The following is a 23,530-nucleotide window of genomic DNA, read 5'->3' on the forward strand; positions in this document are numbered from 1 at the left end:
TGTACTCCTTTCCCAATTTGGAACCAGTCTGTTGTTCCATGTCTGGTTCTAACTGCTGCTTCTTGACCTGCATACAGTTTTCTCAGGATTGAGGTCAGGTTGTCTGGTATTCCCATCTCTTTAAGAATTTAGCAGAGTTTGTTGTGATCCACACAGTCAAAATAACGGGTGAGAACCATTATAGAAAATGACCCTGTGTTCCCTCCACCCTTCCACAAGGTGAGTGCACCATGAGAAGACAGCCCTCTGTGAACCAGACATCTTCCAGTGCCTTGATCTTGGACTTGCCAGATTCCAGAACGATGGGGAAAACTTTCCTGTTGTTTGTAAGCCACCCAGTGTGTGGTTACTTGTTATAGCAATCCCATGGGACTAAGACAGGGAGGAAGGGAGCTCTCAAAAGCCTGGTGTCTAAGACACGGGGTTCAAGTCTCCTGAAAGGCAGGACAAGCAGAGGGGACCCCAGAAATAGTGTCTTTCCACACTTCCCGCATCCTCACTGGTGTCTCCATTTAACCCCTGATGTTCTGTAGACACTGTGGCTGAGGACTTCCTCGGGGTACATGCGGATGCCAGTAAAACAGCCATCACACACATTGGGCAGAGGAATCAGCTACATGGAAAGGAGAGTGCCAAGGGCAGGACATGTGAAAAAAAAATGTGACCCTGTCTGAATCCCGCAGTTAACAACCTAGCTGAAGAAATGAACCATCCCGTGGAAAGTAGTGGTAAGTATTAGGGCGACCTCCTCAGGACAGCAGGGAGAAATTGGCAAGTGGGCATTGGCTCTAGGGTTTCCTGGATGGAGGCCAAGGGGTGGTGCGGGAGGGGTGGGATGGAGTGTGGTTGGGTTGGCGAGGGAAAGGGAGAGGGAGGGGGAGGGCAGGAGGAGGGCAAGGGGAGGGAGGGCAGGTTGTATTTAAAAGCTGCTGGGGAGTAGTCTCCAAGGTCACTCCAAGGCTCCCAAGTCCCCACTTTTCTGTCGAAGCTGCTTCTGCTTCCTCTGGACAGAGTCCAGGACGCACGGGCCGTGAGTGTCTAAGGCTGGGTCCGGGGGTCTTGCCATGCAGGCTCCTGGCTTCCCACCTGAGCTGCTGGAGAGATCTGGGAACACCTGCGATGAGCGTGAGATGAGGGAAGGTGGGGAGGAGGGCGAGGTGGGGAGGAAGGAGTTGGGGGACAGTGAGGGGTCTGGGCCTGGAGAGGTGAGAGGGGTGCGGTGGAGAGGGTTGGGTCCCCTCCTCCACCTGTTGCGCCCCCCACAGGAGCCCCTCCCCCTGAGCTTAGTAGGCAGGAGGGGATTGAGGGGAATCCTATTGCTCAGAGGCTCCAAAGTGAAAGGCACTCAGTTGGGTCCAATTATAGAGTCCATGGAATCCTCCAGGCCAGAATACTGGAGTGGGTAGCCTTTCCCTTCTCCAGAGGATCATTCTGACCCAGGAATCGAACCGGGGTCTCCTGCATTGCAGGTGGATTCTTTACCAACTGAGCTCTCAGGGAAGCCCCAGCCTGACTAGAAACTGAGGGAGAGAAGGCAGTTCAGCACCTGGGCCTGGGGGAGGCGTCAGCTGGTGATGGCAGGTGACCCCAGTTGACACTTGTCACAAGGCAGTTTTAAGCTAAAAAAAGAAAGTACATGATAGGGGGTATCAGCTTCCTCCCTGTCCCTGCCAGTTTTTGGTTCCCTTGGAACCTCGGGGTCCAGGCCAGAGGGTCCAGGCCCAGAGAAAGGAGAACCTGGGGAGCCGGTCGCCACTGAGGCCTCTTCAGCAACAGTCCTGACACACTGCTCACCCCACACTCTCCATGCACACCTGTCTTCCCACACTTCAGCCCCCACAGTTACACACACAAGCCCCCTCGCCGTCCACACTGCCCTCCATCACCCACAGCCCAGCCTGACTCTCCAGCCTCCCACACAGCCCCTCACATACACGTGTTCCCCACCTAGGCTCCATGCCTCTCACTTATACGCCTTCCACCCTTGTGCACGCCTCCCTTCCTGAATCTTTCCACGCGGGTCTCCTCACACCCCTTCCCTCTGTGCACACCCCATCCCCCACGCCCACACACTTCGTTTCACACACAAGCGCCTGCTTGCCTGCCCCGCTGGCTCTCCACCCTCTGCAGAGTCACACCGCGCCCCTCCCGCAGGGGCCCTGGCTTCCTCACACTGCCTGTACTCACGGCTTCACACAAATTCCACGCTGAAGGCTCCCGTCTACGTCCACTGCCATCCAGAAACTTCCCCTCGCAGCCATTTCCCTTCACTCTCTTCCTCCTCTCTGGGTCCCCCAGGGCACCCCCCTCCGGGCCCTCTGCATAGGCTTACTGTCCACGCCCCTTCTGTCCCAGGCTCGCCTGTCCACAGTCACACACACACACACACCCAGGTTCCCAACATTCGCACACACTAGTTGTGGCCGCTCCCCACACACCCACACATTCCAGCATTCCCTCACTCTCTTCACATTCACCTTTCCATCACAAATTAGTGTCACTGCCCCACACACGCCTAAGTAGGAAATGGCAACCCACTGCAGTATTCCTGCCTGGAGAATCCCATGGACAGAGGAGCCTGGAGGGCTACAGGGTACAGGGTCGCAAAGAGGCAGACAGGACCGAGCAACTAACACAGTCACTCCTCTCTTCTGCCCTCCTCCTCTCATGCATACCCTCTCTCTCTGTGTCTCTCTCACACACACATAGTCACACTGACCAGTTCTCCCCAAGATACTGGGCCTTCCAGCTGCTGCAAAGCCACACACAGCTCAGGGTGGTTCTGGGAAGGGGCTGGCTGCCAGGACTCCGCCCCAGGGCCGAGCAGGAATTTTAGGTCTTGTCTGAGTCCTACCTGGAAACGTGCCGTCTCCTTTTTAATGCCCCAGCCCCATATCTGAAACTACTCAGCAAATGTGCTCCAACTGGCATACAGCCCCAAGCCCCCATGAACAGTCACCTTCATGCATTAATCAACCTAAAATGAACGTTTGTGTGTTGTGCTAAATAGAAATCCTCTTTTAGTTACAGGATTAGCCAGTTCTCCCGCTGTCATGTATTGATCAGTGTACCCTTCGCCAGTATTTCTTTCCTCGTCTACAAGGTGTCACATTTCTAGAGGCCCCTGGGTCTGTTTCTTAACTGCTCTCCTGCCTTCCTTCTTGCTTACCAGTTCCCTTTGTGCTGGGAATGCAGCCTAAACCCCCGCAAGCTTGGTTGGGACGGTGAAGTCTTCATAAAAAATGACCACAAACTCTATGGCTTGAAACAACCAAAATTTATTCTTTCAAGATTGTTAGGGTTAGAAGTCTGAAATCAAGCTGTCAGTAGGGCCCTCTCTGAAGGCTCTAAGGGAGGCTCCATCTTTTCTCTTCCTGACTACTGGTGGTTGCATGGAGAAGGAAATGGCAACTCACTCCAGTATTCTTGCTTGGAGAATCCCCATGGACAGAGGAACCTGGTGGGCTGCGGTCCATGGGGTGGCAAAGAGTCAGACACAACTGAGGTACTATGCACAGCACTGGTGGTTGCCAGAAACATTTGGCATCGCGTAGCTCCAGTGTCTATTTCTGTCCTTCCATGAAACTCGTGTGTCTTGTTTTCCTATATCCATCTCTTCTTTGCGTGTCCACATTTCTTTAAAGGCGTGCCTCCTGGTAAAGGCACCAGTCTTTGGATTAGAGCCCAGCCTAATCTACGCTGACCTCACCTTGGTTGGATTACATCTGCACACACCCTATTTCCAGGTGAGGTCTCCTTCACCTAATGGTAGGACTTCACCACATTTGGGCCCCTAAAATAAAGGAGTTTCAATAAACATTCATGTGATTCTCATTGGGCAAAAAAGGTACAGTGTATAATTGAATTCTCCACATCACTGAATATGTTCCTGACAGGAAAAAACTTCAAGTTTGTCTAGACATTAGTGAAAACTGAAAGGTTAAAATTTTTTCCGATGTTGTCTTCTTCTCGTCCTGGTATGAATGTATATGCTCAAACATCCTCTGTGTTTGAGCATTGTTTTTAGGTGTTTCTGAGGTCAGCAGTGTTCTCTGTTAGCCAGTTCAGTGCAGTTGCCCTTTCTAAGTGGGAAATATTCATCCAAGAGTTAATTCTCTTTAGTTTTGTTGTGTATGAGCTGGTTTAGAACACCTGATAAGGGTCCATCTAGGTTATGGATAGTCCTTTAAATAATATATTTTCCAGTATGGATAATTTCCTGGTTGCAAGTCATGAAACATCTAATCTTCATCCATAAATTATGGAGATGTGATTTAGAAGCAAGCTTAGAATGTCTTTTTAATAATTCGATTAGGGGCTTCCCTGGTGGCTCATTGGTAATGAATCTGCCTGCCAATGCAGGAGACACGAGTTCAATCCCTGTCCGGGAAGATCCCACATGCTGTGAAACAGCTAAGCTCATGGGCCACAAATACTGAGGCTGTGCTCTGGAGCCTGGGAGTCTCAACTGCTGAGCCTGTGTGCCCCAACTACTGAAGCCCACAGCCTAGAGCCTGTGCTCTGCTACAAGAAGAGTCATCACAGTGAGCGGCTCTTGCACCGTAACTAGAGAGCAGCAAGTAGAGAAAGCCCACACACAGCAGTGAAGACCCAGCACGACCAAAAATAAATACTTCTTAAAAAAAGAATTCAGTTAAACTGCACAATCATGTAACACAACAAATAGGAGTACCACAGCGTATCTATTCTTTTGTGTCCAGCACTTGCCTCTCAAATCCTTTTTATGAGGCATCTATGTTTTTACTGCAGTAATTCATTCTTTATTGATTGCGTCATAGTGTTCCATTTCTGGCTATATCACACTTTATGCTTTCTTCTGTCCTGGATACATTTTTACCATTAACATGTTAGTATGTTAATACATATATCAATCTACAGGATAATTCAACTGGTAGCCTCATACTTTCGTGTCATGACATCTAGGCAGTTAGCACTTGACTGTGGTTTCTGCATATGTATTAATCTGCTAGGTCTCTAAAGAAAAGCTGTTTTTCTATACTCAGAACACCAAATATGATACCAAAATGTGGATTTTAGGAACTCTGCTCCAGGAACCAGGACTCCAACCAAACATATACTTCCTATTGTATCAACACAGACTGTAACCACAAACCACCGACTGAGTGGTTTCAACAAGTCTTCCTGGAGGTGAGGATTTTATCACATGAATTAAGAACATTCAGCCCATAAAAGCACATGGTAACTTAACTATACATGAAAGTGAGTGTGAACACATAAATTATGTCTCATTAAATCACAGAAGTATATCCCTAATGCATTATCTTCTTAACAGAATTTAAAAAATGCCAACCCTGCCCCCTGCCCCAATTCCACCCCACATGAAGGGAAGTCTGATGGAAAGAATAGAACTGGAAGTCTTAACTGATTGTGAGCAAATATTTGACTTTTGCAAATCCTCAAAATGATCAAGTCAATACATCTTAAGGGCCCATCAACAGCCGTGGAAAGTGAAGGAATTCTTAAGCATAAGCTTCTTTAGCTTCTTGTTAAACCCCACTCTGAGTAGCAGGTAGTATATTAGATCAACAGCCAGACTGTCATCAAGGGTCAGTTCTTGCCACCCAGAGTTGGTTTAACATTGTACCTTCTCATAGTCCAGGGAGAAACATCCAAATGATGGAATAGCTGTTAGAACACTGGAGGAAATGTTCAGCTAGATAGTGCTATCATCAGAGAACGAAAGGTTTTTTTCATCAAAGGGCTGGGAAAGCCTGAGTAAGATCTCAGGACAACACCGCACCCCACCAGGTCGACATCTCGTACCCGGGGCCCCCAAAGGAGAAGACACTTGTCTTCATCCCCACCCCCACTGCACTGTCCTGCTGCCCACACTAGCCTCTTCTGCCCCAACGACAGGGTGGTTCCCGACCCTACAGGGAAGTGTGGGGGCCCAAGACAAAGACGGAACATCATCTTGGTAACCAGCGGACAGGGGCTTGGTGAGACCCGAGGCTCACCTCTCCCAAGTCCTGACCAGAACATGCCTGCCTAGGAGCCAGAGGCCGGCTGGCTTCTCACCTGCTGTGGTCCCTGATTTCTTCATAAGATTCATGACGATGAGGCAATTAGAACTAACTGGGTGATGATCAATAGGATAATGCAAGCGACCAATCGGATGGATGCAGACTGGCTAATATCTGGGGCCATTATTAGTGGTTCTAAAACGAAAAAGCAAAAGCCTTGTCAAATCTAAGAATACACCATCCTCAGCACCTGCTGTCTGTAGCACATGTTCCCCATATAGTAACTGACTCATGTGAAGGCACGCTTTCAGGTCCAGGTATGGAAAGATTAATGGGCTTGTGCTCTGTCTTCGTGGAGCTAATATTTCTCCTGAGTTGTGTTAGTCGCTCAGTCATGTCCGACTCTCTTGAGAGCTCATGGACTGTAGCCAACCAGGCTCCTCTGTCCATGGGATTCTCCGGGCAAGAATACTGGAGTGGGTTACCATTTCCTACTCCAGGGGATCTTCCCAACCCAGGGATCGGACCCGGGTCTCCTGCCTTGCAGGCAGATTCTTCACCGTCTGAGTCACTGAGACAGCATATGTCCATCTGATTATCTTTCAGGTGAACATGTTTACTGTCAGGAGTCCTTTTTGAGGAGGACACAATTGGGGGCACTTAATTCTGTCTGGGAAGGGATAAGGGCTTCATTAAGTGACATTGGAGCTGGTTAAAGGATCAGTATGATGGGAGGGAGAGAAGGCCTGGAAACATAATGCATATATAGATTTGGAGACCATCGTGCAGTGCCTGGTGTCTGGGTCATTGGTTAATGGGGAAGGGGGCTCCTGTGCTGAGGGAGGTGGGCTGGGACAGGAGGATGCTGGCAAGTTCTGTGCTATGCCCATCACTGACTCTCCAGACAGGAAGTCCACCAAGAGATCAGTCACTCCATCCATCCATCATATTTTCAATTACACAAACATATGTGCTCACATTCACACATAAAGGCTCTAGACCTTTGAAGAGAGCTGCCACCTCCCCCACACCCCGCTCAGGTACCTGTGGGCTCTGGGAGCAGCATGTTCTCCCAGTGTTTCAGGAATTCCCTAAGCCAATAGCTGCAGTCTCCCGTTGAGATGGTCCTGAAATACTCTGCCAGTTCCTGGTTGTTCTCCCACTCCTCCTTGATGCCTGTGGCTCCAGGATCGATGACTGTCCAGGTTATGCTCATGGTGTCAAGGATGAGGGCTGTCCGTCCATTGACGCTGAAGTGCAAGGATGCACCAGAGCATTGCTCAGCTTCACGTTGACAGCACATTTTGACCTGCAGGGTGGAAGGATCTGCGCCCCCCACACCCAGTGAATCTTTCTGGACTCTCCACAGTCCCTTCTCCCCAGTCACTCAAATGTGTCTGCACATCTAGAGGCCTGTGATCTTCCGACCATGACCTCCCCCTCTTACCCATCAGGTCCAGCGGGTCTCTAAAGCTGGATCGTGTTCAGTCCTTTGACAGGAATCTCCACCTTGCATGCACTCTTTCTCTTGCTATCTCCAGCTCCCCACCCACTTCCCATACTTACCCCTTGTCTCCTTTTTGTCCAGTTTGATGAAAGGCAGGACCATCTTGAGCTCTTTTCCTGCTTCTGCCAGTGTTTGGCTCAATTCGGTCCACACTTTTGTGTCATTTACCTCCTTCCCCAGGAAACCCAAAGGTTTGACCTTATTGCTGTCACTGTCATACTGGAGGAAAGGCTTTGTGTCCACAGAGCCCTGGACTTGACACCAGGGCTGGCCAGATTTGGACTGAGATTTGATAGTGAGGTCAAGGCACAGAGAGTGGGCATCTGTGAGAGAAAACCACAGGTGTATCTGGGAGTTTCCTCCTCCAGGGCCTGGTTGCAGAGGGAGGGGTCTCTATCCCAGACCCCCTCCTCTGCTGCATCTTCAGTCCTCCCTCTCCTTTAACTGTCTGAGCTTTAGTTAAACACTTTGATGCCACCATGGATCTTTTCCGTCCATATACTATTAGCAGGAAGATTTATCTGATATATGGTGGCTCAGGCAGTAAATAATCTGCCTGCAATGCAGGAGACCCAAGTTTGATCCCTGGAGAAGGAAATGGCAATCCACTCCAGTGTTCTTGCCTGGAGAATCGACAGAGGAGCCTACAGAGTGCATAGGCTGGCAAAGAGTTGGACACACCCATGGACGGAGGAGCCTGGTAGGCTGCAGTCCATGGGGTCTCGAAGAGTCAGACACGACTGAGCGACTTCACTTTGACTTTTTACTTTCACGCATTGGAGAAGGAAATGGCAACCCACTCCAGTATTCTTGCCTAGAGAATCCCAGGGATGGGGAAGCCTGGTGGGCTGTCATCTATGCGGTCGCAGATTTGGATACGAGTGAAGCGACTTAGCAGCAGCAGCAGGTGACTAAGTATGCACATGCCAGCTTGTGAGGCAGCAAAATCAGAAGACAGTGTCTGGTTTCTAGAGACTTAAAATCTATCTGAACAGACAAGACGTTCAACAGAATGGGGAGAAGGATGCCATAGGACACATGCCACATTCACGATGGGTCCCTAGTCATCAGGAAAGTCTTACTGGAGTAGGAGGTGGGACTTGCCAGGAGAGGGAAGCTGCTACAGGAGCACAGGCCCAGGCACCATGCCTTGGGTGGGGTCCCGGAAGGCGGGGTGTCACCTCCTGGGCAGCCAGTCCAGCTAAACCACACCCTGTCCGAAGAGCAGGTGGACAGGCGCCCACCAGGGTGGAGCCCCTTCCCTCCCCATTTTCTCATGTTCCCCCCTGCCCACCAGAGCCCCAGATTCAGGACACTCACTGCCCAGAGTCTTCCCGGCTTCTGTCAGCAGCAGTATCAGCAAAAGATGACCTGCGCTGTGAACCACTGACATTCCTCCCTGCAGCTTTAGGAGAGTGACCGGCGAAAGGTATCCTGAGGTGTGTCTATACCTCTGTCTCCTGGCACCACCCAAAGTCTTCAGTCCGAGACTGAGGAAGCCCTGTTGAAAAACAAGAAAAATAACACTTATACCCAGGAAGTATTTCTTAAGTTTCAAATGTAATTACTCATTAAAAAAAATAGTCATGATATTACAAAGCCAATTTCACTTTGAATAACTATCCTCCCTCCAAAAAAGCCCTTTTCTGGTGTGAGCAAGAAAAGCCCACGTTTTGTTGGCTCTTCTGCTCATTCCTTGAACCACTTCCTTCTCTAATCTTTCTTTGAACTCACTTCCTCCCTTACCTACACCCCACTGCCACTGCCGCTGCCATCTCCTGCTCAGTTATCCCTTCTTTTCTCCTACATCCACTTTCCATGCTAACCTCTCAAACTTTCTGTAATGATTACGACTCACTACATGTTAGTCACTCAGTTGTGTGCGACCCCATGGACTGTATGGCCTGCCAGGCTACTCTGTCCATGGGATTCTCCAGGCAAGAATACTGGAGTGGGCTGTCATTCCCTTCTGTTAAACTAGCAGCGGCCGACCCACCAGGTCTGCCATATCGGAGGAGGGTGTACAACAGGGTGCAATAGTCCTGTTGGAGCCGAGCTCAGAACAGCCGGGAATTTATTATCGTTTGCTCATCCGCAAGTGGCGAAGTCCTCCTAGGGACCCGGAGAAGCAAGCTCACGGCAAAACATTGACAGATTTTCCCGAGTCAAGCAGCAGCGGCCCCCTCCCGCCTTTCCCAGCTCCCTCCCCTGCGCTACCCGTCTCCAGCACGACATCCGCCGCGGTCTCCGGGCTGGTGGCTCGGGGTGGCGAGAGAAGACAGAACATTTGCTGGGGCCCGTCCTGGATTCGTACTCACCGCCCACTCCTTCTCCGCACCCGGATCCTGCGATCGGCGGGGCGCGGTCCTCGCCTGCACGGTCCAGCCAAGGTCGCTTTCGCGCAGGTTGAGACTGTCGAGTTCACAACGCCAAGAGAAGTTCCGAAACTCTCCTTGGGGTTTTCAGTTTGAATCGCTCTTTCGAATCTCAGCCCGACGCCCCGTGGCCCCGGCTCGGGGGAAGCTCGGCCGGCGGCGTTCGGAGAGGCGTCGCTGGAGCGCGGACGCCGGGAGGGCGCGGAAGAGGGGCCCCGGGCCGAGGTGCTGCGCTCGGGGGACGGCGCCCCGGGAGGCCCGCCCGGCCGGTGAGTGAGTCTCTGTAAGGAAGTGCCCAGGGCTGGGGGGTGATGACGAGGCTCTTTCCGGTTGTCAGTCTGGGCGCCGCCGCGGTGACTTCGGGGACCCAGGACCTGGGGCGGGGGCCGGTCAACGAGCCACGGGCGACTTCTCGGTCCTGCCGGGCGAGTTTCCAGGCTCGCCCCTCAGGCTCCGCTCAGACTCCGCCCCTCTCTTCTCTCAGCCTATCCTGTGTTTCCTGGCCACCTGACCAGCCGCCCCAAGTCAGTCCTTCATGGACGGCATTCCTTACAAGGGCAGCTCAGTTAGAACTGGACATGGAACAACCAACAGACTGGTTCCAAATAGGAAAAGGAGTACATCAAGGCTGTATATTGTCACCCTGCTTGTTTAACTTATATGCAGAGTACATCATGAGAAATGCTGGGCTGGAAGAAGCGCAAGCTGGAATCAAGATTGCTGGGAGAAATATCAGTCACCTGAGAAATGCAGGTGACACCACTCTTATGGAAGACAGTGAAGAAGAACTAAAGAGCCTCTTGATGAAAGTGAAAGAGAAGAGTGAAAAAGTTGGCTCAACATTCAGAAAACGAAGATCATGGCATCTGGTCCCATCAATTCATGGCAAATAGATGGGGAAACAGTGTCAGACTTTGTTTTTCTGGGCTCCAAAATCACTGCAGATGGTGATTGCAGACGTGAAATGAAAAGATGCTTACTCCTTGGAAGGAAAGTTATGACCAACCTAGATAGCATATTAAAAAGCAGAGACATTACTTTGTCAACAGAGGTCAGTCTAGTCTAGGCTATGCTTTTTCCAGTGGTCATGTATGGATGTGACTATAAAGAAAGCTGAGTGCAGAAGAAGTGATGCTTTTGAACTGTGGTGTTGGAGAAGACTCTTGAGAGTCCCTTGGACTCCAAGGGGATCCAACCAGTCCATCCTAAAGGAGATCAGTCCTGGGTGTTCATTTGAAGGACTGATGTTGAAGCTGAAACTCCAATCCTTTGGCCACCTGATGCGAAGAGCTGACTCCTTTGAAAAGACCCGGATGCTGGGAAAGATTAAGGGCAGGAAGAGAAGGGGACGACAGAGGATGAGATGGTTGGATGGCATCACCGACTCAATGGACATGGTTTGGGTGGACTCCAGGAGTTGGTGATGGACAGGGAGGCCTGGCATGCTGCGGTTCATGGGGTCGAAGAGAGTCAGACACGACTGAGTGACTGAACTGAACTGAAATAAATAGATGAGCTAAATAAAATACATGGCAGCAGGCTGTTTATTCTTCCGACTGTTCTGTTACTCCCACTGCCCTTCTAGGTCGTCTGTGATCAAGTCTGGGACAAGTCAGAGGGTGCAGGGCACCACCCCACTTCTAGGGACAGTCCCTCTCTGCTCCTCCCCCACAGTGGTTCCACGTTCACCTTGAACCTCCAGGGTCCGAGGGACACGGTCTTCCCCAGCACCCCTCACTTCACACTGCCTCCCACGCGGAATGTCTGTTGTGTATTGGTTTGATCTGATTTCAAATCCACTTGCTTTTGACTTAAATAAAGTTGTACTACTTGTTTATGACTTAAATGAAATGTTCTAGTCCACTTGTTTATAACAAAAACAAAAAAGTTAGTTTTTCATGGTAAAGTTATTTTGACACTAGAATGATGTAAGATGTGACAGAGTGTCATTTCACCCATTGTGGTTCCTAAGCACTTTTTAGATCATCTGCCAAGGGTCCTCCCTGGGAGCTCATCCAGAGAACACACCCATTATGGAGTGTGAGTTTTTTTAATCTATTCTGATGTCGGTCACTTACCAGATATACGTGTGCTCATTCTTGTGTTCAGTCGCTCGGTTGTGTTTGACTCTTTGCGACGCTAAGGACTGTAGATCGTCAGGCTCCCCTATCCATGGGATTTGCCAGGCAAGAATACTGGAGTGAGTTGCTATGTCCTCCTCCAGGGAATCTTCCTGATCCAGGATCGAACTTGTGTCTCCTGCATTGGCAGGCAGATTCTTTACCAATGAGCCACCTGGAAGCCCTACCAGACACATGACTTGCAAATATCTTCTCTCACTTTTTCACTTTCTTCATGGTATCCTTTAAAAAGCAATTTTTAAAAAAAATTTTGAAAGTCTTTTTTTTTTTTCTGTTGTCTTTTGTGGCTAGTATTGTATTTAAGAAGAGTTTTTTCAAATGCAAAGGCAAAGATTCACTCATCTTTTCTTCTAAGACTTTCATAGTTTTATCTCTTCAATGTATGTCTATGATCCAATTTGAGTTAGTTTTGTATATGTGACTCTCCAGTTGCCCCAGCACCTTTTGTGAAAGCACTCTTCTTTGCCCATGACTTGAAAGTCAATTGACCATTGTCGACTTAAAAAATAGTCACAACCTAAAAGTTGAGAGCTGTGTTTTATTTGGTGGAAATTTTAAAGACATAAGTCCCGGAGGCAGCATCTCAAGTAGCCTTGAGAGAACTCTTCCAAGAAGGCAGTGGGGAGGACTCAGGTGATGTAGAAGTTTGCAACAAAGGGCAGGTAGTCTGAACATCAAAAGTATTTTTGTGAATTAAGGAAAACCAGATATCTCAAGTTAGGGAATTTAGTGCTTTCCTATATATGGGAAGATGCAAGAGTCTGGGCTCATTGAAATCACTCCTTTCATACTCATCTCAGCTCTCTGAGGCCACTTGTCTGTGTTTTCACCTTCTGAGTTCCTCAGGGCTCCCAGCTGCAAGTGGCTGCAGCCTGATTCCTGCCATATCACACAGGTGTTCTTTTCCCTCCTGAGTGCTCTGAAGGGCTGGAATCGCTGATGACTGTGACATCCTTTACTGACATAATGGGAAATATTCCATTTTCCAGTCCTTTCCCTTGGTCAGAAATTCGACCGATATTTGGGAGACATTTCGTGACCAATTTTGGTCCCACAGTGCAGGGAGGCTCATCCCAGGTCAGGTGAAGGTTTTCGTTGATATATCGCTCCACGTGTTAGTTTCTGAATTAGACCCACTGATAGAGAATGAAAGATTTTCTGGGTCCTCTGTCTTTTAACCTATTGTGATCCAGGAGATAGTTCCCTTCTTTCCTTTTCCCATACCTAGAGTCACACTATTATAATTATTGATCATATACAGAACTAAATATTTGATTAATTGTTTTAAGTCACGGTTAAGTTTGTTGGAAGCCTGGTTATACACTCTAAGAGACAACAATCTTATAAAATAGAATATAAGTAATGTAGCTGTTAATAGCTGGAGAAGGCAATGGCACCCCACTCCAGTACTCTTGCATGGAAAATCCCGTGGATGGAGGAGCCTGGAAGGCTGCAGTCTATGGCGTCGCTGAGGGTCAGATACGACTGAGCATCTTCACTTTCACTTTTCACTTTCATGCATTGGAGAAGGAAATGGCAACCCACTCCAGTGTTCTTGCCTGGAGAATCCCAGGGACGGGGGAGCCTGGTGGGCTGCCATCTATGGGGTCACACAGAGTCAGACACGACTGAAGTGGCTTAGCAGCAACAGCAGCAGCAGCAGCTGTTAATAGCAACATTGACAGAGTCATAGTGTAGTAGAGACACCAGCATAAACAGTTTGGAAATGAAAAATAAATTAAAACAAAGATTAGTATCACTAGTTGTAATCCAGTTGTAATAAACCATCAAATCCATAGGAGAGCCAGCTGGAGAATCCAAATTTTGCCAGTATCAGGTAGAGAGAAAAAGTTAAATGTTTCATCTTTGTTTACAAAGGCTTAATATATCAACTTGTGACAGTATCAGAGAAAAAGGTTTACTGGAAGACAGATTCAAGTTAGTATGTTCTCTAAAATCAAAGTTATAAATTATATTTATCTATTTAGTCTCATGTACTTAACTCCTATTGATCTGCAGGAATTAGTCAAGTTTTCTATTATAGTGTGTCATTTATTATCCAGTTTAGTGGCATTACCTTAAAGGCTATCAGAAACTTCTATTTGTTTAAACAGGTTCTTTTTATGAGTCTTTTTGAAAATCTTTATTTTGTATAAGCAATATAAAATACTCTATGAAGGACAAATTTAAAATAGTTTAGTTAAAACTTTGAATACAATGTAATTAGCAGGAAACTTAGATATTTCTGTAACATATAACCTTTTAGGATAATAACTAGAATGATGACTGATAACATTATATCAGGACATATCAGATGTTAGGGATAAATTTTGGGATATCTATATCAATGAGATTTATCTATGCATTACAACCTAAAGTTTACCTTCAATAACTTGACAATGTTTTTGAATTAAAAATAAACTTAATTTAGTATTTCTCTCTGAGATGTCTCAGAGATTTTTTTTTTTTTTTTGGAAGCATCTCTGAGTCAGCTGGAGGCTAAAGGAGTTTTAGTTAGATTTTACTATTTGGGAAGTTTGTTAGAAATACTAAAAAAAGTTTTAAAAGACAACAGGATCATAGGTCACTGAAACAGTCAGTACTTATTCACTTCACCAAAGTCACAAAAACAGTAAATATGGCTCACCTAAGGGCACAGAAACTCATGCAATTTGTTTTCAAACAGCAGCACTTTTAACAGAAAGAGAAATCAAATTCCAGTCTTGCATTAGCTTACTTAACAAAATCCATTTAGTTAGCTTCAAGGCTCAGATGGTAAAGCATCTGCCTACAATGCAGGAGACCCGGGTTCAATCCCTGGGTTGGGAAGATCTCCTGGAGAAGGAAATGGCAACCCACTCCAATATTCTTGCCTGGAAAATCCCATGGTGTTGCAAAGAGTCGGACACGACTGGGCGACTTCACTTAGCACTTAAGTGTTGTTCATCCTAACTATGTATAAAATTTTCTCCTCAGGCTTCCTTTGCATAATCTCTCAACACTTTCTGTATTCATCCTGTCTCTCATTTTTCCATCTAAATATGATCAACCAGCTAATTGTTTTCCTCCATAAAATGTAATCTCATTTCTCATATCTTTTTTAACTGAAAACGTATATTTTACCTCTTACTATATACTGAAATGTTACTGTATTATTCCTTATAGCTTTTAGTGACATGTTTAAATTAGAATCCTCAACACTTAAAACCTTAGTTTTCAGTAAAAGCTAAGAATTAAGCAATGAACTGTCTTTTACACTGGCATTTTATAGACTGGTTATCATAAACACCAGTGAAAAGGTTTTAAAACTTTTGTTCTCGTATAGAGAACATCTCAATGTGATAGCAACATTTTTTGATATTTATAAATACCTTTAGTTTTTTTATTTAGTAATTGATGTTTCAGTATATTTTATTTAATAAACTTTGATCACTTAAATTAACACAGTTCTAGGACTTTCAGTCAGTTAGTCATTTCAGTTGCTCAGTCATGTCCGACTCTTTGCAACCCCCTGGACTGTCCATCACCAACTCCTGGAGCTTGCTCAAACTCAGTTATCAAATATCTAGAAACATTATTTTAGGTAGACATTTCTAAAATTTAATTATTTTAAAGAGTTTATCCCAACGTTTCTTATCTCATTTACCTTTACTTTCAGATTTCATATCAAGTTATTTTTCTTATAACAGGTCTAGTAAGGTCTTATGTATTAAATCTAGGTACAATAAGGAGTTACATAATTTTGATAACTCTTGAGATGTCTATATCAATTAGATAAACAAACAAACATTAATACTAGATATCAACTTATTATTGAATATTTGCCAGTTCATGTGAACCTGAAAGTTACTTTAGCCACTGTCTCTAAATGTAAGCGCTTTTTAGTAAAATTAAATAGTTATTTATAAATCTAATTTTGATAAAACTTTTTAGAAGCAGAGATATCTCATATGTATAATGTGTACACAGAAATATACAGGCAAAACCAGAGATCTCATAGCTTCACTTAAAAGCTTAACCATGAATCGGGTATTACAATATAAAGTTATTAGTTTACAAAGAACCGCTGAAATGCATTAACATTGTTTGCTCAGATGACTAAGGCTTTGCTATCTGTGTGGTTTGGTTAACAGAACATTCCCAGTGCTTTTAATTTTAAAGCTGCCACTTTTCCCCTTGGTTTCAAGTCTTGTCTGATAGAGCTAATTAGGCTCAGTCTCAGTCCTTGTGGCTTGTATTTACATTTTGGTTTGTAAGAGATTTCTAAGAGAAAGCCAGTTGCTTTTATAGTTTTCTAAAGAACAGTTCTGTCACCTAAAGATATTAAAATCAGTGACAAGATCTTTAACAAAACTGAAATTTCTTTTACTAATTGTCTGTTTTAGAACTTTAGAGTTTAATTTACCATGCCTTCAAAGGTTTATATAAAGTATTTAGCAAAGATCCTTTTGAGTTTACAAATTAAACCCAAAGCAAAATCACTATTCTTATTAGTCCTAGTATGTTAGTTCCCAGTTTTTTGTTTTTGTTGTTTCCTTTCTTGTATGGCTCAGGTAACATTATTGGTTAGTACGTTTAGTTATTATCTCCTGGGTGGCAATCTATATCTCTTATCTTATAATACCACGCAGGAGAACTATTCTCCAGTGAAACATGTCTATCTCATAGTATAATTAAGAGATTTAACCATTTTCTATAAATCCATTTAAATATACCAATTTTATATACTTTAATCTAAATTCCATTAACTTGTATACCTTTTAACTTTAGTTTCTATCGTTATTGTTGTTGTTCAGTAGCTCAGTTGCATCTGACTTTTTGTGACTCCATGGACGGCAGCCCACCAGGCTCCTCTGTCCATGGATTTCCCAGGCAAGAATACTGGAGTGGGTTGCCGTTTCCTTCTCCAGACGATCATCCTGACCCAGCGTTCGAACCTATGTCACCTGCATTACAGGTGGATTCTTTACCACTGAGCCACAGGGGAAGCATATTGGAATTTTTTTTCTTTTGTTCCCTGTCCATTTTATCTAGTTTTATATAAAAAGCTCTGGGATCTCCAGAGTGGGGTTGAGCCAAGATGGTCAGGCTCCTTGGCCTAACTCTGCCCCAAATAACTGTTGGTCAGATAGCTCAATGTGAATTTTTCTAACCCCTTAAATAACGGCTGCAGCCTGATGGCTGCTAGATCCTGGTGCTCTCCTTCCTGAGTGCCCTTAGGGTCACCAGCTCTCTTAGGAAGGCTGGGCAATCACTGCTGACTATAGCATCCTCGTTTGCTGATATGGCAGAAGATATTCCATTTCTCACTTTCTTAAACATCTTTTATCTCCCCTAAGCCTACATCCCTCTCCTCTCTCATTTCCTTATTAATGAGATATTTTGTGTGTGTATGACATAAACTGCTTTTTATTATTTATTAAATTTTTTTGGATTGTGGTATTGAGATATCTATTATATAAGTTTCAGTTGTACAGCGCAGTGATTCACAATGTTAACATGTTATTCTCCGCTTATAGTTATAAAATATTGACTGTATTCCCTGTGCTGTACAATTAAAGGTAGTATTTAAGTCTGAATTCTAAGGAGATACTCATTATTCCGTGGGTATCTCCCATATATACATGAGGTATACATGTTAATAAACTTAGCCACCTGATGCAAAGAACTGACTCATTGGAAAAGACCCTGATGCTGGGAAAGATTGAAGGCATGAGAAGGGGACAAGAGAGGATGAGGTGGTTGGGTGGCATCACTGACTCGATGGACATGAGTTTGAGTACATCCTGGGAGTTGGTGATAGACAGGGAAGCCTGGCGTGCTGCAGTCCATGGGGTTGCAAAGAGGCAGACACAAGCCACGGAACTGAACTGAAACTTTTGTTTCTTTTTCTCTTGTTAATCTGTCTTTTATTAGAGCCTAGAACTCAGAGGAGTGGAGGGGAAATTATTTTTCCTCCCCTACAATACGAATATTTTATAAAATAATTTTATGTATCTATTGATTTAGTCGTGGCTGTGCTGGGTCTTCGTTGCTGCGAAGGCTTTTCTCTAGTTATGGAGAGATTCTCTCTAGTCATGGAGAGCTGGGGCTACTCTGCAGTTGTGGTACGCAGACTTCTCCTTGCAGTGGCTTCTCTTGCTGTGGCGCACCGCTCCAAGGTGCGAGGGCTCAGTAGCTGAACCACGTGGTCTCAGGAGTTGTGGTTTCCCGGCTCTAGAGCAATAGTTGTGGCACAAAGGCTTAGTTGCTCTGCGGCACTGGAACCTTCCTGGATCAGGCAACGAATCCCTGTCTGCTGCATTGACAGGCAGATTCTTTACCACTGAGCCAGCAGGGAAACACCCCAGTATTTACAAAAGACTCATTCTTTCTCAAGCTGAGCGCTTTGTCTGGCTTTTGCTTGTCGGACTTGAGGTGTACCTTAGGTCTTGAACTACAATGTGCTTACTTGACCGCAAGCCCCAAGCTGAGCTCTGAAGTCCATCGCTGTGTTTGTGTCAAGGTCATTCTCCCCATGTCTGCTCCCAGCCAAGAAGTAAGCCTGATAGTCTTGGGGGCTGAGGCAGGCCCCTTCCTGGGGGACATGGATTTCTCGAGAGCCTTATGGAACTTTCCCCAGACGACATGGCAGTGTGGGATGCCACCACCCTGCCTCCTGCCCATCTCTCCTTCATTTTGGGTCAGAACTGCGTCCATCTGAATGGTTCTCCAGCCTCCTCAATCTTCCTCCTTTTCTCTCACAGGGTTTTTTTTCAATGAAATTCTTGTAAGTTAATCCCATCTTGAAATCTTCTTTTCAAACCTGGACTACCATCTGGATTTATGAGCTGAATGCATCTTATTTATTGACTATCAGGAGAAAAGTAAGAGAAGGGGGAACATGTAAGTTAAGCAGGGCTGTCCAGGTTTGGAATGAGTAAGGAGAGTGAAAAGGTAGTCCAGAGACTGAGCAGCTGAGAAAGGAACACTCAGGTGAGTGCTGGGTGGGGAGAAAAGGATGCTTTATGTCCCCAGTGTCCCTGAGACCACAAGGAAACCTCTGAAGGGCTGGGCCTCCATTCTGGGTCCCAGTGGTCTTAGCCCCCAAATCCTCAGCCCTAACCGCTCTGACTCTCTGAGGTTCAGAAAAAATGGCAAGTTCTGCAGATCACTGAGTGCGTGTTCACGGTTGCCAAGTGCATTCCCACGGTCAGACACTGGGGGAGCAGCTACTATAAGCAGAGCATGAGGTGGGGTGTGGAGAAAATTATGACAGTGCGAGACAGGGTCTGTCCTCCGCCAGGGCTTCCAGGTGGCTCAGCAATAAAGAATCTGTCTGCAATGTAGGAGGTGCGAGTTGGATCCCTGGGTTGGGAAGTTCCCCTGGAGAAGGAAACGGCAACCCACACCAGTATTCTTACCTGGAAAATCCCTGCTGGGCTACAGTCAGTGGGGTTGAAAGAATCAGACATGCCTGAGCTACTAACACATGTATCCTCCAAAGGCTCACAGCCTGTCTGGACACACAGGACGTTCAGCGGATAGTGAAGAGGCAGAACATCCTGGAAAACGTGGTAAATGAACACGGGGCACAGGGTGGCCAGAGGCCTCCTGGGGAAGAAGGTAGGACACAGCAACAGGCAGAGTGAAGAGGAAGACTAGAGGCAGGAGTTATAAACCAAGGGTCTGCTTTCCAGAAGATCCAGAGAAAGGCGCAGTGCCAGGAGGGGTCTACCTTGGGGTCTAAGAGGCAAGATTCCAGAGTAGTGATGAAAGAGATTTTCACATATTGGCATATAGGGAAGTCATTCTGGCTTATACATGAGTTTACCTGAATTTTATGTTAGTTAAAATAGCCTGTTTGTGGCCTATCAAACATACACTGTGCGTCTGCTTTAATTACTAGGGAAAAGGACACCCTGACCAGAAGGAAAGAATGTCCGTGCTAAAAATGAAGAATTAAATGCCCTTCCTCCTGGGATTCCAGTGCTGGTCCTTCTTTGAGGGTAAGACGCCCTTCCCAGGGGCCAAGGCTGTACCGACTGGACGTGTAAATGCTGGTCTGTTCTTTCTTGAATCATTGGAGAAATATAAGCCTCACTTCTTTAATGTTCTTTGTTCTGACAAGATATAAGACTGTGCAGAAAACCCTGCTTCTCTGGAGCATTTTCTCAGAGTAATCTGAAAGCTGGCTACTGGGCTAGTTGTTCGTTTGGCTCCAATAGAACTCTTTTCTATTCTTATTATAAATTGTTTCTTGGTTATTTCTGTTGACAGAAGGCCAGGCTCTCTCTCAAACACTGGGAGGGGACAACTTCCCTGGTACCTCCTAGCTAATCTACAGGCCCCTTTAAACACACTTGGAAATCAGACAGACACACACACACACATCTGAAGAAAGAAACAGGCAAAGCCCCAAGCACCTGGCTCAGAAGATTGAGGGAAGGATGAGAAAGACTCATCTTCTTCCTTCACCAAGACAGAGTTCCCTCCTCCTTGGCTGAGGGGACCCAGCTCCGCAGAATAATGACCAATTCCAAGAGAGAGAAAAAGCATCGCGCAGCCATGCTCCAGAGACAAGGCAGAGGCAGGAGCCTCAGCTTCACCTAAGGGCACAGGGATGGGAGGCCAGGCCTGAAGCCGCAGCCCCTCCTGCCCTTCCAGGTCCTGTGCTTCTGTTAGGGGTGGATCCCCAGAAGTGGTACTGACCCGGGTTCTGGTGAGGTAGGCAACAGTGGGCCTCTGGGCTGGACACTGGTGTTTGTCAGGTGGAATAACATTCAAGATTTGTCCTCACTCCAAGGACAAAGTTAGTGGCAAAAGTTGAGCTCTGCTGAAGCAGAGATGAGGTGCCCACTCCTGAGGTTAAGGAAGACTTCCCTGGGTGCACATGTGCAGGAAGGCTTCTTGGATGTCAAAAGGGAGGCCCCCCGCCAATAAAAATGTGAACATGTACCTATAGGCCTCTGCGGTGGGATCCAGCTTAGAAAAAGCATTGCACACGTTACAGTTCGCAAGGGGCTCATAGCGTGTTGTTAAAATATGGCCCATTGTGGTGACCTGACAATCAAGGGATGAAGTCACAGTGGCCGCATTGCCCTGGGGGGCAGACTGGACCTTTCTTAAGGCGATATCCTGTTTTCCCCTGCTGGTGCCAGGTTCTCAAGACTACGTGACCACCCGACCCTGAGACCCCTTCGACTAAGTGACCGTAAGACCCCAGCGACAGGCTAAAGACAAACTGAGGCCCCCTTCCTCCAGGGCACAATTTCCCATCCATAGGGTATAAGAAGGCTTGGCTCTAAAAAGAGAACACTGGTTTCTCTCTCTAGCCAGTCACTTTCTTTCTTTCTTCCTATAATAAATCTTTCTCTGCTTGAATGCCTGGCTCACTCTCTTATTCATCAGGTTTGCCTTACGTTTCTGGTGCTGCAACATGGGAGGGAAGACCCACTGCGGCTAGGTGGGCTCCTCTCCTGAGCCCACCTTTAGTGGTTTCCCTCCCTTGGACCTTGCTAAGAAACTGAAGGGAGTCCCCAGGATGGGACTCTCCACTTGCCTTCCTGGATTGACATCCACACACAGGCTCTAATTTCATCAGCTTCAGGGGTGAGTGAATTCCTGCTCTCTGGGATCCTCTTTCTCTGGTCTGGTTTTTGAAGCCCTAGAGCTAGGCAGAGGATCCCCTCAGCCCTTGGGCCCTGGTCCCACTTTGAAATAGGGGACGCCCATTTCAAAAAAATAAAATGCTGAGCACCGAAGAATTGGTGCTTTTGAACTATAGTGTGGTGTTGGAGAAGACTCTTGAGAGTCCCTTGAATAGCAAGGAGATCTAACCAGTCCATCCTGAATGAAATCAATCCTGAATATTCATTGGAAGGACTGATGCTGAAGCTGAAACTCCAATCCTTTGGCCACCTGATGTGAAGAACTGACTCATTTGAAAATACCCTGATGCTGGGAAAGATTAAAGGCAGGAGGAGAAGGGGATGACATAGGAGGAAGTGGTTGGATGGCATCACGGATTCAATGGACATGAGTTTGAATAAACTCCAGGAGTTGGACAGGGAAGCCTGGTGTGCTGCAGTCCATCAGGTTGCAAAGAGTCGGATACGACTGAGTGACTGAACTGAACTGATTTCAAGGTAGACCCTGCCGCTGTCTGGCTGTCTGAGAAGCCCGTAAGAGTGGGTACGCCTTTTCTCTGAGACTTTTCTCCTCGTTTTTCTCTCTCCCCAGTTTGCCCTCCCTCCCTATTCGTCTATAATGGGAAATTCTCAGTCCCAACCTACAAAATCTACCCCTTTAGGCTGGCTTCTCCAAAACCTAAAAACCTTGGGTTTTCAAGGAGAGATAAGGCCAATGCGACTCACTTATTACCCTAACACTGTCTGGCCACAATCTCAACTGGATATTAGGTTCCAATGGCCAGAAAACAGAACTCTCCATTCCAGTACTTTACGGGACCTCTATAACTTCGGCTGCCGCAATGGCAAGTGGTCAGAGATCCCTTATGTTCAGGCTTTCTTTGCTTTCCACCCTTGGTCCTCTCTGTACTTCCTGTTCTACTCCTGAAATACTTTTAGCCCATCCTGGGCCACATCCCCCCAATACTATATCTCCTGATCCCTGTTCAGATTTTTCCTCCTCTTCTTTTGAGCCTTCTGACCACAGTGCACCTCCAATAGCCTCTAACTCCACTGTAGCAGACCCAGTTCCCCAACCTCCACCTTAGGTTCGCCCTCTCCTCTTGCTCTCAGGTGCAGGCTGCCACCACTTCTCACCCTCCTTCCAAGCCTGTTTGGAAGGGGCTCTGGGGCTTTGATCCACCCTGCTACCTGAGTCTTAAGTCCCATCCCGACCTCCCTAAATCCCCTCTTCACACCTGGCTACAAAGGGCCTTAAAGAAACAGGACCTTGAATCTCTCCTGCTCCCCTCCTTCTCTTAGTAGAGGTGGCTGGTACAGAAGGCATTGTTCGGGTACAGGTCTCATTCTCCCTCTCTGATTTATCTCAAATCAAGAAACATCTTGGCTCTTTTTCCTCTGACCCTGACACTTGTTTCAGTTCAGTTCAGTCACTCAGTCATGTCTGACTCTTTGAGACCCCATGGACTGCAGCACACCAGGCTTCCCTGTCCATCATCAACTCCCAGAGCTTACTCAGACTCATGTCCATTGAGTTGGTGATGCCATCCAACCATCTCCTCCTCTGTCATCCCCTTATCCTCCTGCCTTCAATTTTTCCCGGCACCAGGGTCTTTTCCAATGAGTCAGTTCTTTACATCAGGTGACCAAAGTATTGGAGTTTCAGCTTCAGCATCAGTCCTTCCAATGAATGTTCAGGACTGATTTCCTTTAGGATGGACCGGTTAGATCTCCTTGCTGTCCAAGGGACTCTCAAGGGACACTTTTATTTAAAATAATTTAAATACCTCACCCAGTCTTATGACTTGACCTGGCATGATATTTATGTTATACTCTCTTCTACCCTCCTCCCAGAAGAGAAAGAACAAGTCTG

General features: G+C 46.6%; 2 protein-coding genes across 2 annotated transcripts in view; one reads left to right on the forward strand and one right to left on the reverse strand.

Moving 5' to 3' along the window:
- Positions 1-3,761: 3,761 nt before the first annotated feature.
- Positions 3,762-8,923, reverse strand: RAET1E (retinoic acid early transcript 1E). The gene is made up of 5 exons (XM_068985226.1): positions 8,833-8,923; positions 7,572-7,835; positions 7,050-7,331; positions 6,061-6,200; positions 3,762-3,793 (listed from the first exon to the last, which is right to left on the reverse strand). Exons 1-4 carry the CDS (start codon positions 8,903-8,905, stop codon positions 6,091-6,093), a joined length of 729 nt encoding a protein of 242 aa, XP_068841327.1. The 5' UTR covers positions 8,906-8,923; the 3' UTR covers positions 3,762-3,793; positions 6,061-6,090.
- Positions 8,924-9,402: 479 nt separating this feature from the next.
- Positions 9,403-23,530, forward strand: part of LOC138089581 (UL16-binding protein 3-like) — a 33,027-nt gene continuing 18,899 nt past the window's right edge. Inside the window, exons 1-4 of the mRNA XM_068984963.1 lie at positions 9,403-9,414; positions 9,740-9,891; positions 10,004-10,156; positions 10,225-10,312. Coding sequence (XP_068841064.1) covers positions 9,403-9,414; positions 9,740-9,891; positions 10,004-10,156; positions 10,225-10,312 — 405 coding nt within the window. The remainder of the gene's footprint in view (positions 9,415-9,739; positions 9,892-10,003; positions 10,157-10,224; positions 10,313-23,530) is intronic.

This window comes from Capricornis sumatraensis, chromosome 13 (genome assembly GCF_032405125.1).
Source record: "Capricornis sumatraensis isolate serow.1 chromosome 13, serow.2, whole genome shotgun sequence".
NCBI lineage: Eukaryota > Metazoa > Chordata > Mammalia > Artiodactyla > Bovidae > Capricornis > Capricornis sumatraensis.